At 41.8% G+C, this 18,354-nt stretch overlaps 1 protein-coding gene across 1 annotated transcript in view; it reads left to right on the forward strand.

Annotated features, from left to right (window-relative positions):
* The window catches only part of LOC148505874 (extracellular calcium-sensing receptor-like), a 49,414-nt gene extending 34,136 nt beyond the window's left edge, over positions 1-15,278 (forward strand). Inside the window, exons 4-5 of the mRNA XM_088447595.1 lie at positions 4,008-4,131; positions 14,377-15,278. Of these exons, the coding sequence (XP_088303721.1) occupies positions 4,008-4,131; positions 14,377-15,278 (1,026 nt within the window). The remainder of the gene's footprint in view (positions 1-4,007; positions 4,132-14,376) is intronic.
* The last annotated feature ends 3,076 nt before the right edge of the window (positions 15,279-18,354 follow it).

Raw genomic sequence — 18,354 nt, forward strand, 5'->3', positions numbered from 1 at the left:
ACTGCGCACACAATTCACAAACACAGAAATTTTTTTTTTTTTTGAGTGCACTTTGGGGGAGCACCCCTGATACACAGATCACCCCCTGGAGAACACTACAGTACCCCTCTAGGACTACAGCCTTTACGGGACACTGCACAACACAGTCCAGTCAGCCCCTATAGACTTTGGAGTGGACACAGCCCCTATGGACAACTGACTGCACAACACAGCCCAGCCAGCCCCTATGACAGCAGCACAACACAGCCCAGCCAGCCCCTATGGACAACAGCAGCACAACACAGCCCAGCCAGCCCCTATGGACAACAGCAGCACAACACAGCCCAGCCAGCCCATATGGACAACAGCAGCACAACACAGCCCAGCCAGCCCCTATGGACAACAGCAGCACAACACAGCCCAGTCAGCCCCTATGGACTGAGTGGACACAGCCCCTATGGACAACAGCAGCACAATACAGCCCAGCCAGCCCTAACTCCCACCCTCCCTCTTCACTGTCCGCAGCTGGAGTGAGAAATGGCGCCGACGTGGGACCTTTTATAGAATCCAAAACCCGCGAGATCCGGAAGGCGGGATGATGACGTTTTGCCTCGATTTCAGATCCGAGTCAGGCGGGAAAAGTCGAGCCTGACTCGGATACGACTCGGATCGGGGGGGTTCGGATTTCAGAAATCCGAATCCGCTCATCCCTAATATATATATACTGTATATAACCATTTTTTTAACTGTATAAATCTATTTTTTCCAAAATGTCCCTAAAATTATTGATTTATTTTACTGATAAAATTGTATATTTGAAGAAAAAGAAAGAGAAAGATACGCTCTATGTGTGGGGCACTCAAACTACTATAATATATAAAACGTAGCTTTTAATAGTAGTTTTTTATATGTACATACATACACTATGCCCAGGAGAATAACTACAATTCATGTGGTCCATTTATTGTGGTATTATACACTTGTTCCCATATGATGATGCTCCATGTATGAAATTTATCAGTATAGACAGCAATTATGGAACTACCCCTATTTACAGGGAGTTAGCTAGGTAGTCACCGACTATTACATTGAAGGGCAGATATCCTTTATATCTCCTTATATAAATCCCCTTCAATATACATATTTTCACCTTTTGACCACAGTGTCATCATTTTTGTGTCTGACCCATATTGGGATTTAGAGATTGGCTATATATAAAACCTTTTTTTCCCTATTTCTTATCTATTTCATTATTTTAATAGCATACATATTAAAAGCTAAGGGCCTAATTCAGACCCACTCGCGAGCGCAGGACGCTCGCAAGCGGGTCGATGGTGCCCTAATGCGCATGACGGAGGGAGCTCCGTCGTGCGCTTGCGTGAGACCCACATAGCGAAAGCCAAGCTGTCGCTATGGGTCTCACACCAAAGGGGGCGTGCTGTCGATGGTGATTGACAGCACGCCCCTTTTGGTGGGCGTGCCGGGGGCGTTGCTGCCCAGACGGAGGCGTTCCCATGGGAACGCCTTCCGTCTGGAGCCGGCCCCACTGACATTACTAGTGACATCACTAGTGATGTCAGTGGGAGTGCTTTTTGCTCTGATAGAGCCAAAAGTACTCCTGGGCTTGCGGCAGCGAGACCCTACCGCAGGGTCTCGTCGCAAGCCCGATGGTCGCGATGGTCTTGACCATCACGACCATCATCATGGACGCTCGCATAAGCTGTGGGTGGTAACCCACAGCTATGCGAGCGTCCAAGAGGCCGCTCCATTTTTAGGTAGGAGGGCCCTGATTCAGAGCGAGCACTCTGGTCAGAGCGTCCGGCTCTGAATCAGGCCCTAAGTTTTATATATTATAGTAGTTTGAGTGCCCCACATAAAGAGAGTATCTTTCTCTTTCTTTTTCTTCTCTTACAATACAACTCGCGAGGGTGCACCTCCATAGAGAGACTTCTTGGGATTTTGACCCTCATAGTATACTTATTTTGGAATACATCTACTATATAAGTGATTCTGTAAGTAGTCCCACCAGTGCTTAGGATATCCTCATCCCCTTTTCCCTATACAAAGTTAAAATTGTATATTTGTTAGTAACATTTTACTGAATTGGGCCCACTCTTTACATATAATAAACAAAAATGACAATTTGGGGACATTTTTTGGAAAAAATATTAGCCAGTTAAGGGGTTATCAGTGTAATCAGTTTAAAAGTAATTAATTACTACAAATACTGTACTACAATACAGAAGTACAGTTACATCACAAGTTGGAGAGAGACTTTGGCTGAGGGTGTTAATTACCAGAATGAATAATAGCAGTAAAACAAACCCTATATAACTCTTTAAGCTTGTAGATAAATAAATGATTTTAGTCTTATGGCACATATCCACTACACGATAAAAATTAACGATTGTAGGTAAATAAGTCATTTTAGTCTTACGGCACATATCTACTACACCAGGGTTCTTCAACCTTTAAGGCAGTGTGGGCCACATTAAAGATGAGGGCCACTAAGTTATACTGCAGTATTTAGACTCTGCCCCCTCCTCACACAATTATGACCCATAACTGCCCCTCCTACATTTTAACTATGTCTCATAGCTGTCCCCCTCTGCAGTGCACTCAGTAGTGCCCCATATACAGTGCCCCCAGTAGTGCTCCCCCTTATGCAGGCCCCCAGTAGTGCCCCATATACAGTGCCCCCAGTAGTGCTCCCCCTTATGCAGCCCCCAGTAATGCCCCTTATACAGTGCCCCCAGTAGTGGTCCCCCTTATGCAGGCCCCCAGTAGTGCCCCTTATACAGTGCCCCCAGTAGTGGTCCCCCTTATGCAGGCACCCAGTAGTGATCCCCACTATGCAGTGCCCCTTATACAGTGCCCCCTGTAGTTGTCTTCCCTATTCGGTGCCCCCAGTAGTGGTCCTCCCTATGCAGTGCACAAAGTAGTGGTTCCTTCTATGCAGTGCCCCCAGTAGTACCCTTTATATAGTGCCCTCAGTAGTAGTCCCCCTTATGCAGTGCCCCCAGTAGTGGTCCTCCGATGCAGTGCCCCCAGTAGAAGCTCCCCCAGTAGTGCTCCCTGTAGTGGTCCCCCGATGCAGTGCCCCCAGCTGTGGTCCTCCCCCAGTAGTGCCACAAGTAGTAGTCCCCCCTGATGCTGTGCCTCCAGTAGTGGTCTCCCACAGTAGTACCCCAAGTAGTAGTCTCCCCCGATGAAGTGCTCCCAGTAGTGGTCCCACCATCACTGCAGACAAAGACACACATGTAAAAAAAAGTAAAAAAAAAACCACTTACCTGAATACCCGCTCCAGCTCCTGCTCCTGCCGCCATCCACTCCTCCATCCTCCCGGGCCGCCCCACTTTGCTTTATGGGTGAGATGTCATGAAATCTCTCCCATCACCCACTGTGGGAGCCGGAAGGTGAAGCTCATGAGTGAGCTCCAGCCCAGCTCCTGCAGTGGGTGCAGCAGCCAGTGAGAGTCTGTCTGACTCTCATTGGCTGGCTGCATAAAACAAACACACTGCCAGCGGTGGTGTGCTTGTTTCTGTGTGTAGTGCAAACTGCACTCGCTGCAGTCTGCACTACAGTAACCATCGACGGGCTATGGGGAATGGCTCTGCGGGCCACTGGTTGAAGGCCCTGCACTACACGATAAAAATGAATGATATCAACAGGTTGTGCAAGTTCTGGGATGAGGGAGGGTGCCTGCACTGAACAACATATCGTTCAGAGTAGGCAGGATATCCACTGCACAGTACAATGAACGGTTGAATGATTACGATGTTGTAATCATACTGTACAGTCGTTCTTAACTCGTGCATTGGATATGCACCTTTAAACTAAACATAACTTGTACAGTAAGGTGATGTTATTCTGATATTTATGATTCATTAAACAATTCTCCTGGAGCCTTGAAGTTGGAGCGGATGATTCATCCTCAATAGTTATAAGTCTTTATTGTTTTTTTTTGTTCTAAACCTGTATCTTATTTAAGAGAACATTTGTATAATAAAATGACATATTATCCCCAGGTCCCTCGCTCGGTCTGCAGTGAGAGCTGTTCTCCAGGATACAGGAAGGCGGCTAGAACAGGACAACCCATCTGCTGCTTTGATTGTGTCCAGTGTCTACAAGGAGAAATATCCAACCAGACAGGCAAGTCCATGACTTTCTTATTCACTCATTTGTAATAGTGACATTCAAATGGGAAAACATTAACTATGTGGGTGACAGTAGATAATCTATATAAAGAACATATGTAATTATATTCACACAGTGGCCCTCATTCAGAGGCGGTCGCAAGAAGTGACCATCAGGGCTTGTGAGCAGACCATAAGGTTGGGTCTGGGCACTCGTAAGCCCCAGGGAGCTTCCTGCTCTGATCGAGCAGGAAGCTCCCCACTGACATCACTGCTGATGTCAGTGTGGCCGCCCACAAAACGGCAGGTGTTCCGTCAGGAACGTCTCCATTTGTGTAGCCACCCCCCCGCCCTGCCTAGAAAAAGGGCCGAGCTGTCGATCAACATCGACAGCCGGCCCTTTTGTAGTGAGCTCCGGAGCAAAATAATTTCTCTCTCGCTCCGGGGCTTGCGCACACGCAGTGCAGCCGCTGCACGTGCACAGGGTCTTAACATCGACCCGGTTGCGAGCGCTCAGTGCTTGTGACCGGGTCTGAATGAGACCTAGAGTGTGTTAAGATGGGTACACACCTCACCGATATATCTGTATATCAACTGATCTGCAGATATATTTGCAGTCTGTGCAGAACACATGTTCTGCATATAGACTGCCCAATACATCATGACTGACGTCACATCTGGCCGGGCATTTACAGGCGTCTGCCCATTTGAGCTGACAATCACCGCTGGCCTGTGCAGCTAATACACGCAGTACAATGCCCCACTATATCTGCAAGTATATTGGGCACAGTCGACACAATATATCTGTGAGTGACGTAATTCACAGACATATTGCTGGTACACACTAGCCAAAGCACATGCAATATATCGGCCATTCAATTGAACGGCCGATATGTCGGCCAGTGTGTACCCAGCATTAGAGTCACAAAGACAATTATGTATATAGTGTCGGCATATTCCATTGCACTTTACAGGTAGGAACAAAACCATAATAATTAGAGAATAGGTAATAACAGACTGAAAAACAGAGGGGTTAGAGGGCCCTGTGCACATGCTGACAATCTTGGTAAACTATATGATCCAGTCACCCAGCAATGTTGGCCTTGGGTCAGTGGGTTGTGTGAGTGTAGAAAGAGAACATATGGATGTATCATTTCTTACTGTTACTTCAGTCATGCCAAATATCCCCGCTATACTGATCAATTTTATGTGACACATTTTTACATCTGTGCGTAACTAAGAGGATGATTTAGAGATGGATGCTACGGTTTGACAATATGTAAAAAACTGCAGTAGTCACCTTGTGTAAAAGGACACCTCATGCTGGCTTCTGTGATATGCAGCTGCATTGGATGAACTGTGTGACCATCAGATACCTGAGTAACCCTAAGGTAATTCAGGATAGCGGAGTTACTTGGCTTCAGCATACCCAGAAGAGCCACTAACTTCAGCTTGCCCAGAAGAGCCACTAGCTTCAGCATGCCCAGAAGGGCCACTAGCTTCAGCATACCCAGAAGAGCCACTATCTTCAGCAAACCCAGAAGAGCCACTAGCTTCAACATGCCCAGAAGAGCCACTAGCTTTAGCATACCCAGAATATCCACTAGCTTCAGCATGCCCAGAAGAGCCACTAGCTTTAGCATACCCAGAAAAGCCACTAGCTTTAGCATACCCAGAAGAACCACTACCTTCAGCATACCCAGAATATCCACTAGCTTCAGTATGCCCAGAAGAGCCACTAGCTTTAGCATACCCAGAAGAGCCACTAGCTTCAGCATACCCAGATTATCCACTAGCTTCAGCATGCCCAGAAGAGCCACTAGCTTTAGCATACCCAGAAGAGCCACTAGCTTTAGCATACCTAGAAGAACCACTAGCTTCAGCATGCCCAGAAGAGCCACTACCTTCAGCACACCTCCATGTTCTGGAATGCCAACAGCATGTCAATCATGCTGGTGCTTTTGGGGCGCTGCCACCAACCTCACAGGAACAGATCTGCACATGCTCAGTGAGGCTCCTGCACATGCACAGATCTGCTAACATCAGAGACCTATCTAAATATCAAAGGTACATACATCTCAGAATCAGGCCCTGAGTCTTAGTCTGTATAAAAAGGGCTGAGAGGTGAAGACCATGGCTTTTCCTCATGCTAACTTCCATAGTGTTTCATCTGTGACTTAGAGGTCTATTCATGGTGTTAATTATTGGTGGATAATTAACATTCTAATGCCTTTTGGAGCAGTAATGGGAGTATGCAAGTGTGACCTACAGGTCATGCATGCACACAACAGTCCCAATGTCAGTCAGAAGGAGATGAACATGGACGGAGTATCCCTCTTCATGACCCAGGACTCCTTCCTATAGGGAAGAAGCAGGTATCAGGAGCATTTGCCATCTGAAAATGGTGAATGTTCCCACATTTAAGCTCCAAAAATGTTATATTTTTGGAGCTTGAAGAATTTTGTCCCCATACTAGTGTATGGGGACAACGGGCCACTCCGCCACAGGAAGGAAAGGAGGAGATATCTACAATTGAACTAAATGCAAAATTGAAAGAAATATATGGCGCGCTACTCCTTTGAGAGAGTCTTATTCATGTCATATGGCATATGAGCAACCAGTAGGTGAGGACACATTTGTACTGTATGTACTGTAGCATTATATGTGGACTGTATAAAGGGGAGCTAGTTGGGTAGAATAGTCAATGGAAGTTATGTGGATGGTTCTGAAATTTGATCAGCTGCCTGAAGAGTTGAGCTTCCAGTAAATGCTTGAAGGTTTGGAGACTAGAGGAAAGTCTTGTTGTGCAAGGTGGGACAGTACACATAATTGGTGCAGCCAGAAAAATTATTGTAACTGCGAATGTGAGCAAGTGATGTGTATGGTTGAGAGACACAGATCAGGAGAGTGGAGGGATTAAGTTGGGTAGAATTACAAATCTGAAAACCATGCACCCTATGTTCCACAAAAAATCTGTTGGTGCTACCTCATTATACCTTAGTGTCAATACTGTATAATGGTAAACATGCAGCCAACTCTCTGAAGCCAATTATCCCCCTCCCCCACACATCCTTATTAAAACACATGACTTTCAGCACTGGAAAAAAACATTAAAAGGTAGATTTATTATTGTTTCTAAAATAAAATTTGGAAGTGTTAAGCAATAGCAACCAATCAGATTGTAGCTTTCATTCCTCTTTTGCATTCTAGAAAATGATTGACAGAATTAAGTTGATTGCTATGGGAAACACCCGAACTTGTCTGTTTAATTAACTTTAGGAAATTTACCCCTAAATCTCATGGATAGGACACATTAAAATAAAATTGAATGTACTCCCATGACTGCTGTGCCTCTTTCAAGTATAACTCTTCCATTCCTGTCCCCATCTTTACTCTTCACTTACTCCTATCTCTTTGTGGTAAATTTGTATGGAACAATAAAAAAATGCATCCATAGAGAGGTCTTGTCTAGATCCTCTTTGGGACTTCTGCCCCTATAACTCTGATGCTACAACTTTACAAAGATCAGCCAAATAATCACATAGTTCTCTGATTCTGCTTTTAAATGATTGGTGATCTCGGATAATTACCTACTAGCCATAGGCTCTCTCACTCATATATACCCTGGCTCCCTTATTGCCTTATTCTCTTGACATAGAACAGAGTAAGTAAAACTGTTTACAAGTTTATACAAACTTCCATCACTTTTGACTCCTCTGCAGAATAACTCCTTTTTGCACTTTCCAATGTTCTAAATTAGCAAGCATGTGGAGTTCAGTAGGCATTACTCATTTTCAGAACATCATCAACGAATTGGACCCCCAAATACTTAAAGACATTTATTAAAAACTTAACAAACCAATGTTTAGCAATACTTCAAAAATCATAATTTTGTTTACTCATCACTCTCATCTTCCACTACAAATTAACTTCACCCCTAGAAAAAGAGATTTACCAGCCTAATTATAAGTGCCTGCATTTCCTTCTTCTGTCACTCCATAATGACCCAGAACCTCCCCCCAAATATGCTCATGAATTAGCTTGGAAAGTGTACATACAGTAAATCCTCCATAATTTGTTGCATCTATGAAAATTGATTTATATTTCTCACTACATGGTATCTCGTACCTGATCACCTCCACAAAGTCTGCTTCCAACTTGTGCTGGAGTAAAATAGGCACCTTTTTCTATAGATGGAGGAATTACCCAAAATTGCTCCATTCTACTTAATAGAATTGCAAAATCCATAACTGGCCTCTCCACTTCCATAAATATGTTACTATGTTCCCATGTTAAATGGGCCACAAAACCCAATGACAAGCTTAGTCTACATATCACCTGCATTGCAAATTACCAACTGCACCATAACTGGTAGCAGACCTCACCACACATCCACCAGGAGCTTAGGAGTAGTTGGTAAATTTACAGAATTGTTCTAAGTAGTGTTCTATCAAAACAAGAACTACATTATCCTCTATAGAACAAATTTTTTTAAAAAATTGTCTCACAAACCAACCTGTGGTTTATGTGCCATTTGTTTTTCAGCCTCCATTATCTTAAGTCACAATGAAGTTGATGGCTTTGGTTAGGCATTAGAAAAATATCTAAAAAAACAAACAAACAACCAAATTAATCTAACTGAAATAAATCACAGACACATGATTGCTAAAACTTGATTTGTAGAGAACCAACATTTATTTAACTGGTATAGTATAACTGTGCCCTCAGGGAAGTTGCCCAGGTGTTCCCTCATGGTCACTGACAACTCACCCTTTGAAAGGGGAAATGCTCTGTGATCTATGGGCAAGTGACCTGTGGTCACTGAAGATCAATATGTTCTCACAGACAACCAGATTTTAAAAGAATTGCAGCCTTCCAGATAATGTATGTGAACATAATCACTAATCACTAAAGGGAAACAACTGCTCAAATAGTGCATCCAATACACTGAACTACAAATGTAGTCACAGTGATTTTCATCTTGTGTCTCAACTTGCCAATGTCCATTTCTTGGTGAGAAAAACATTCAGACCATACCTGGAATACAATTTTACCAAAATACAATCACATGATTCCTACTGATGCTGGACAACTGCAGGGTCAACCTTAGTGTGGACTACTGAGAACATTGCCATGCCAGTGGATCAAATCAACTGGTGTTGTCAGTGGGTATGCTGTATCCTCTTCTATCAGTATCTTCCTCTACCAGTTTCCTCCTTTGTCAGTAAACTCCTCTATCAGTATCCCCCACTACCAGTATGATCCTCTATCATTATCTCCCTCTACAATATCTTCCTCTACCGAGTATCCTCCTCTGTCAGTAAACTTCTATATCAGTATACCCCACTAACTATATTCCCCTCTATCATTATCCCCCTCTATCAGTATCCTCCTCTATCAGTATCCCCCTTTACCAGCATCCTCTGTGATAAATAATCACAATCAGGGGTAATTATGATGCCTATAAAAAGGGGCAGAAACATGTGTGCTACAGTGGCTGTAGGAAATAATTGAAAATGTAATGCATTCTTTGGATGTAACGTATGCTTCTGAAAATTTAACACACCACACAAGGAAAGGGGAAGAGCACCACCTACCCCAGGTTCTGCGTAGGCTCCATAGGCCCCATTCATTTTGTGAACATTTTAATAGGGATTCACTCTCAGATGAGGAGGTGGTGCATATGTTTTGCCACAATCAATCCTAAATCTTTGTGAGCAAGGAAGAGTAGATTTAGATGGTCAAGTGGAGCCCTTGGGAAAACTGCAGTACAATTTTCTGAAATGGACATTGATAAGTAACTTGTGATCTTTTTCATGCAATCATTTCTGTATGCTACATATCTACTAAGAAGAGTTGTGCGCCGACCCCATATTTTGGTTTTGGTTCTAATTCATCATTGTGTTTTCTTTTTGCCAAAACCAACCTTATGTGTTGTGGATCTGATTTTTTTTAGATGATAAAACTAGCTAATATTACGTAATGTGGGCCTGGTTTTATACCTACAGGATTAATAAACTCAATAATATTAATATCTAGTCATTTCCAGTCAGTTTTGATCAACTCACAGCTCACAGTATAGTTTTCACTTTTCACCCATATACTGTAGGCTAAAGGCTGCAGCGAGCTGCATGGCTAAATTAAGTGACAGAGCAGCAGCAGAAATGCACAGCAGTTTAAAATAATTTGGGGAATCTATGAAGCATTGCCACACAGCAGTAAAAGACAGGATGGCAGTTGAATAAATTCTAAAAATGTTTGTTGTCTATGCAAAAAGAGAGCCATTAATGCCCAAAACAGCACATAATGCAAAGACAAGAGGTGCAAGATGGAATTGTTCTTGGGCCCTCCCACCCACCCTTATGTTGTATATTAAAAAGAACATGCACAGTTTAACAAACCAATCACTTCAGCAACAGGGACTGACACTTTTATGGCTGAGGTAGTTGGTTTGTTTGGGCCACCAAAAAGAAGCTACTAATGGGCTTAAGGCAGCTAACAAGGTTATTGTTACTGATTTCTTCTCTATAGTAGTGATATGTTGTCATTGTCATTCTCCTCATCCTCATCATCTTCACACAATACTAACTCATCCCCTCTGGAATCCATCATTACAGAAGTCTCTGTACTTTGATGTAATTTGTGGTACAGGTTTTCCTCATGGAGTTTATAGTTCATTTTGATTAATATCATCTTTTCCACATTTTGAGGAAGCAGCCTCCTACACTGATCGCTGGTAAGGCTCCTTGCTTTGCTGAAAATACTTTCCGAGTACACACTGGAGGGTGGGCAGCTTAAGAAAAGCAAAGCCAGTTAGCACAAGGGCCTCCAATTGCCTTTTTACCTCCCAATAGTTAAAGGGACTGTCTGACACGACTATTTGTACACTGTCATTAAAATAATCCTTTACCATTCTATGGATGGTGACCATATCAGATTGCATTATGGTAGAGGAGTCAATAATTTTGGCCTATTCTTTTAGACCTGACCATATGTCAAAATGTTGTTGTGACTCACCTGCATCACCTATAGGTTTCTTGTGAAAGCTCAGTGTTTTCCAACAGCCACAGTTACCAGAAAAACTGAAGAATGAGACATCATCAAGTCATGTGATACTTGAGCTGACAAATTTGCCAACCAGGAGCTCTTTGCATCTCTTAAGATCTTTGTCAGTTCAATTGAAAGACAAGACCTATAACTTAAGCCTAGGAATAAGCACAGTCAACAAAATGTAGTTATTTAATTTAAAGATGATGACAACCCTTGGATCCTGGCAAAACAAATTAAGGAATTGATCTACAAGTCCAAAATCCTAAGCACAATCATTTCGGTACATCTCCTCCTTCAGTTTCTCAAGCTACTTTTCCAAAAACTTCATTAGAGTAATCACCTTACTCAAGCTGGCAGAGCCTGAACTAACTTCACATTTGACTACTTTGAATGGCTTCAGCACAACTTAGAAAGTATCCTCCACTGTGCTGGACTAAGGTTCATTCCCCCTCCTCTCACTATATCATGGCTTATTGTGTGGGTTTGAAAGCCTTGTTGCTGTTTCTTCATTCACTGAAGCATATAAAGGGTGGAATTCCCCCTTGTTATTACCTTTTGCTTCATGTAGATTCATGGCAAATTGAAGTTTTCTTGTAGCCACTGCAAACTACCATATGTGGTTACTGAATGTTGAAAATGTCCCAACATTTTTCGGGCCACAGGTGGCATCTCTTGTATGTCCCTGTCATTTTTTTAAACAAATTCTGCACTACAAAGTTGATTGTGTGAGCAAAATATGGGACATGTTCATATTCACCCAGCTATAATGTTCTCACAATATTTGTGGCATTGTCAGAAATGACAAATTTGAAGGAAAGTCCATGTTGGTATGACATTGCTTAATTTTTCTAACAAGTTGACACTGGAATGCCTCTTAGTGAAGCTAGTGATACAGAGAGTAGCCTTCCAGGGTATGAGTTGGCATTTCATGTTACCTACTGCTGCTGCTGCTGCTAAAGGCAATATACCCACCCAGTGAGCTGTCACAATCATGTCATTATTTTGTTTGCCCAGTACCAATGTGGACAGTGGATACAATGGCATTTTGTATGGCCAATTTATTTTTTAAATGTCCTGGTACAGGCGAGGAATTGCTTTTCTGGTCAAATAGATATGAGATGAAATTTGGTAGCAGGAACACAGGACCTCAATTAACTGTCTAAAACCAGTTGCATTAATGGCAGATATTGGAAGAAGATCTAATACTAGCATAGCCGTCATAGCTTAAGTGAACTGTTGTACAACTTGGTGACAGCTGTCATATTTGCTTCCTCTTGCAAAGGATTATTTAGCAGTCAATTATTTTTAATCTACTACTAGAAGTCCTCTTGGTCCCCATCTGGAATGATGATCCACCAGCAGTAACAACATCAAGCCTAGTACTCAAGGATTTTTCTGAGGAATCCTGGATAGGAAATTACTCAATTAACCTTAGCAAATTGGATGCAGAACTAACTCTAAATTTAATGATAAAATTGATGATAAAAGTGTTGGTGGTGGAGATTGCAGGTGCTGGGAAATAGCTCAGAGAAGCGAGCTAAATGGCAGTGGACAACCTGTTGTTATTACATTAGCTGAATTTTTCATGAACATGCTGCAAATTATGTAACAGGGAGTAGGTTCCTAGATGGTTAACATCCCTACATCTACTTATTTTGGCTTTACAAATGCCACAGATGGCTTGACAACTGTTGTGAGGATTTGAGTAAAAATAACACTGTACAACAAAGTAATACTTTTAATTTGTTTCCTTTCTAAAAATAGTCATAAATTACTAATATGAGGTCAAGAAAAACTAAAATGATTTCAGAATGTTTTTACTATTTTTACTATTAGCTCTATTTTTTGAGCTACACTACTTGCACTATACTGTATGTACATTAGTAATATAGTCATAGTGAAAAGCTATTTTAATATAATCTGATATTTTCTTGATAGAAAATAAATAAAAGTTGTTTTAATTCGATCAATCACAAATAAGAACACAAAACAAAACAAACATACAGCATAGGAAACAAACATACAGCATACAAAACAAACATACAGCATAGGAAACAAACATACAGCATACAAAACAAACATACAGCATACAAAACAAACATACAGCATACAAAACAAACATACAGCATACGAAAGTACTATCTAATATAGTGGCCTATTCATGGTGATGCTTTCTCTTTGCTTGTCGCCTGTAGTCCTCTTCTGGGGCATCTCTTGTCACTGTCCAACAGTGGTGATCACCTACCCTGATATCTTTGTACATACCTAAACCCTCTATGCCCTTGAGAACTGGCTTTAGGAGGTGAAGCTGATGGACTAGTATTTTTATGACTTGTGGCAGCAGCTGCAATGCTAGTATTTGGTTGTTGCTCCTGCTGTTCTATCGAGCGCTGTGACCCATGAACTAGTGACTGTTAGAGTTCTTATGAAACACACTATCATGGACTGAAGTTTTTTGAACCAATTTGTTTTTTTATTGTTTTTACACACTGCTGCAACTGCGCTATTATATTAATGGAGCCAAACACCAAAAACTTTTTGTGGGCTTAACTTTGCACCAATAAAGGATTAATGCTGCACAAAAAAACACCAGCATACAGTTGTGCACCAAGCATTAATGCTGCTCAGTTAAGTTACTTACAGCACCTGTGTGACAAATAGTAGTAGGTAATATAGATGTCGCTGCACTATAAAAATAAAAAAAAATAATGTTTTGCTAACTGCATAAAACGAGCTAGGCCAGTATTACACTAAGGGAAATGTGGGTGTCACTGCCCATCAAACAAAATGCCTTAAGGGTCCTCACTCCTCCTATAATCATCCAATACCTCCAGTGGTCCTGTATTTAATGGCTCCCTAATCACTGCAGGAGGTACTTAACATGCGAGATTTGATGCCTGGAATATGAAAATTGCAGGGAGATCCAAGTCCAACCTTGGATCCAGTCAGATTGGATAAGTTTGGGTAGGTTTCTGGAAACCAAACCTGCTCATCTGTACTGCCAAACTTTGGTGATTAAATTAATGCCTATCTACACTTTTTTTCAAACATCATTAGATTCTCTCTCTCTCTCTCTCTCTCTCTCTCTCTCTCTCTCTCTATAAACGATGAGCTTAGTCCAACTGTTTAATTTCAATGCCTCTCAATATATCAGTCACATGTGGATATGTTACTGTACATGTAACTGTACCATATATTTCCTATCTTACAGATTCTATTAACTGCATACGGTGTCTTTGGGATCAGTGGCCAAATCCTGAGAAATCCAGATGTCTCCCAAAATCAATGGAGTTTCTTTCTTATGAAGATGCACTGGGAGGAAATTTAGCTGCAATCAGTGTAATATCGTCAATTATTCCTGTTCTTATTTTGAGACTTTTCATCCTGCACAAAGAAACTCCTATAGTGAGAGCCAGTAATTACTCTCTAAGCTGTCTTCTACTGATGTCCCTGTGTCTCTGCTTCTTGTGCTCTTTAGTATTTATAGGTTACCCTGACCACCAGAAATGTCTCCTGCGTCAGGTACTATTTGGCCTGGCCTTCACTTTGTGCGTCTCAAGCATTTTGGCTAAGACTATCATGGTGGTGTTTGCTTTTATGGCCACTAGACCAGGCAGCAATCTGAGGAAATGGATGCACCCCAAAGTTTCCTACATGATTATTATTACCTGTTTCTTGTTACAATGTATCTTGTGCATCACTTGGTTGGCCCTATCTTCTCCATTCTCACAATATAACACTATAACTAACCCTGAGCTCATAATTTTGGAGTGTAATGAGGGATCACCCATTGCATTCTGGACCATGCTTGGTTATCTGTTTCTTCTGGCCACCATTAGTTTCATTGTAGCCTTCCTGGCTCGAGGTCTTCCTGATAGGTTCAATGAGGCCCAGTTTATTACTTTTAGCATGTTGGCCTTTCTCAGTGTCTGGGTGTCTTTTATCCCAGCCTCCCTCAGTGCTCAGGGAAAATACACAGAGGCCATGGAAATATTTGCCATCCTGGCATCCAGTTGGGCTCTGGTGATCTGTATGTTCCTGCCTAAATGTTTCATCATATTGTTCAGACCTGACCAAAACTGTCGACTTCTAATAAGTAAAAATAAAGATTAATATGAGATCACAACCACCTCTAAACATAATAAAAGTCCAATAAATATATAATACAAAGCAAAATAAATATGTAGTAATCTCTGACACTAGGGGGTATATTTACTAAAGGTTGATTTTGGTTGATTTTGGGTATTTATAGTCAATTTTCAAATAAATCGAATATGAAACTGAATCTCGATGAAAAGTTAAATTCAACCAAACATAGGTACTCTCAAATAGACAACTACAGAATCCCCACATTTACTAACAGACAGATTGAAAATCGAATAAAAATCAACCTCAAAACTAACCATTAATGCACCCAAACAATAGACTTGCCAGAGGCAGACATGCTTGGGAGAAGCATGCACAGATCATAATGATCTATGCATACTTGTTAGGCTTAAATAAAACATAAATAGTTAAGAAAAAAGCAGCATGTGTTCCCTCCTGGACATTTTAGCCTGCTCTGGTCATAGAAAATTGGGGTTAAACCAACATGAGGTTCCCCCTATTTTTCATTAACCAGCAATTTGAACCAACTGCAGGCCTTACACTATAGAAGGAATACACACAGTGTGCCATAATGTAAACCAGCCCCAAACTGGTCAGCCCAGGGCTGGCAATCCTTGGAAAGTGGGGACCCCAAAAATGAAATGGGGTCCTCTCGAGAATCAACCAACCCTGGTCTCAAAGCCCAGGGCTCTTCACTGCACCCATGGTGGTGGTGGATGCAGGGGTAATGGGTTAAATAAAGTATTGATATTGTTCTTTACAGTAGAATTACAGGTACCAGCAAGCCTGCCCTGCAGCACTTGTAGAACCATAAGTTCCAGCAGGCTGCTGGCACTGGTAGCTCCACTGTGAAGAAAAGTTTAAAGATCTAATTAACAAATGCTGTATTACTTTATTACACATTTACTCACTCACCCACACTCACACTACATGCTTAACTACTCCCTGGTGCCAGTAAGTCATCTTGTCCTGTAGGCATACAGTCTTCATAAAATAAAAAGCAGGTTACGCAGATCAGAATGAGCTCTATACAACCCACAATATTTCCTACACCTTAGCTGTATATGAAAATATATTATTTATTGCAATGAGATTGTTATAAAAACACAAATTATACCCTCCTTATATTTATATATATATATATATATATATATATATATATATATATATATATATATCATAGAAATTAAAAAATACACCCTGATATATAAAGTTACTGAAATATGTTTCTGCAATTATTCATTTTTTGATGTGTACTCAAATGTATTTAATTGAAAATGTGTAACCAAATTCAAACTACTGTAGTTCCTGCAACTCATTGAATATTTATTGTTGCTATGCAGAATTATACATTGTTTTGAATAAGTTAAGAATAAGTACAGTACTTCTGGCTAAACAGCAAATATTTAACCATACATCATTGGTTATACACATATTCCCTAGCTAGATTATTATTATTATTATTATTATTATTATTATTATTATTATTATTATATTTGTGGGTATGTTATGGTTTTATAGTTCTTAAACTTTATTTATAGTGCACCACAAGTGGTAGGCAGTGCTGTACAAAGGAAAAGAAACAAGACAGTACAATACACTAAACAGAACAATACACTACACATATTAAAAGGCAGTACTACATCAATCTACACAGTCACTGGTACAAGGGAGGGAGGGTAACTATTCAGTGCAAGCTGAAACCTGTACCCATATGTGTGGACACAACTAAACAAGTTTAGTTTAGGAGACTTCTGAGGGACAGAAGACAATGAGTTCAGTTTTGGCAGGTTGAGTTTGAGAAAGGGCATGGACATCCAGTAAGAGATGGCAGAGAGCCTGCTGGAGACCTGTAGGAGGAAGAGAGATCAGGATAGGAGAGGTAGAGTAGAGTGTCATTAGCATAGAGGTGATACTGAATGCCAAAGGAACTGATGAGTTCACATAGAGAGGAGTACAGAAAAAAGGGCAGAGGATAGAGAACAGAACCCTGTGGGATTCCCACAGTATTAATAGATGGGGGAAGGTTGAACTAGAGGCAAAGAAGGAGCAGTTGGCAAGGTAGGAGGTGATCCATGAGAGAATGGTGTCGAAGATGCCAGTGACCTGGAGGGTGCGCAGTGGGAGAGGGTGATCCATGGTGTCAAAGGTCACAGAGAGGTCCAGGAGGATGAGCAGGGAAAAGTGGCCCCTGGATTTGTTGAGAGAAGATCATTGGTGACTTTGGCTAGCCCAGTTTCAGTTGAGTGAAGGAGAGAATTTTCAGAGAGGTAGCAGGTGAGATGTTTGTAGACAACCTACTTCAGAGGCAGATTGGAGAAGAGAAATGGAGTGGCAGTTAAAGAGAGAGCAGGGTTTGAGGTTGCACTTTTCTGAGAATGGGTGAGACAAAAGCATGTTTGAAGTATGAGACGAAGATGCCAGTGGGGAGGGATACGATTTGAGTAAGGTGGGAGCAGGCATTGGAGGAGAGGTAGTATAGGAGGTGAGAGGGGGTGAGATCCAGGGGGCAGGAGTAGGGGGACGAGAATAAAATTAGGGAATGGACTTTGTCACCCATGGTGGGGTGGAAGAATCCCAAAGGGTGGTGTTTAAGTTACCTGTAACCTGGTGTTGTTCCATAATAAGTAATATTCTAAAAAACCAGTATACTTAAGAATTTGTCATTTTATTAATTAATTAAATAATTAGATCAAGCCCTTTTAACTGGGACATATTCACTTGTGATGTCAGTGGGCCAGCTTCTGACGGGAGGCATTCCCGTGGGAACGCCCCCGTCAGGGAGGCACGCCCCCAGCACGCCCACCAAAGGGGGCGTGCTGTCAATCAACATCGACAGCACGCCCCCTTTGATCAGACACAACGAGCGAAGGACTTTCCTTCGCTCGTCGCGTCTGGCGCATGCGCACGACGGAGCTCCCTCCGTCATGCGCATGCTCAGTGCCTAACATCGACCCACTTGCGAGCGGACAGCCACTCGCGTGTGGGTCTGAATCAGGCCCATAGTCTTATATCACCGTCTTTATAGCTCAGTCTCTATATCAGCACTTGAGTCTGAGAATAAGTCCCTTTTAAGCTTGGA

This window comes from Taudactylus pleione, unplaced genomic scaffold (genome assembly GCF_031769625.1).
Source record: "Taudactylus pleione unplaced genomic scaffold, aTauple2 ptg000435l, whole genome shotgun sequence".
Taxonomy (NCBI): domain Eukaryota; kingdom Metazoa; phylum Chordata; class Amphibia; order Anura; family Myobatrachidae; genus Taudactylus; species Taudactylus pleione.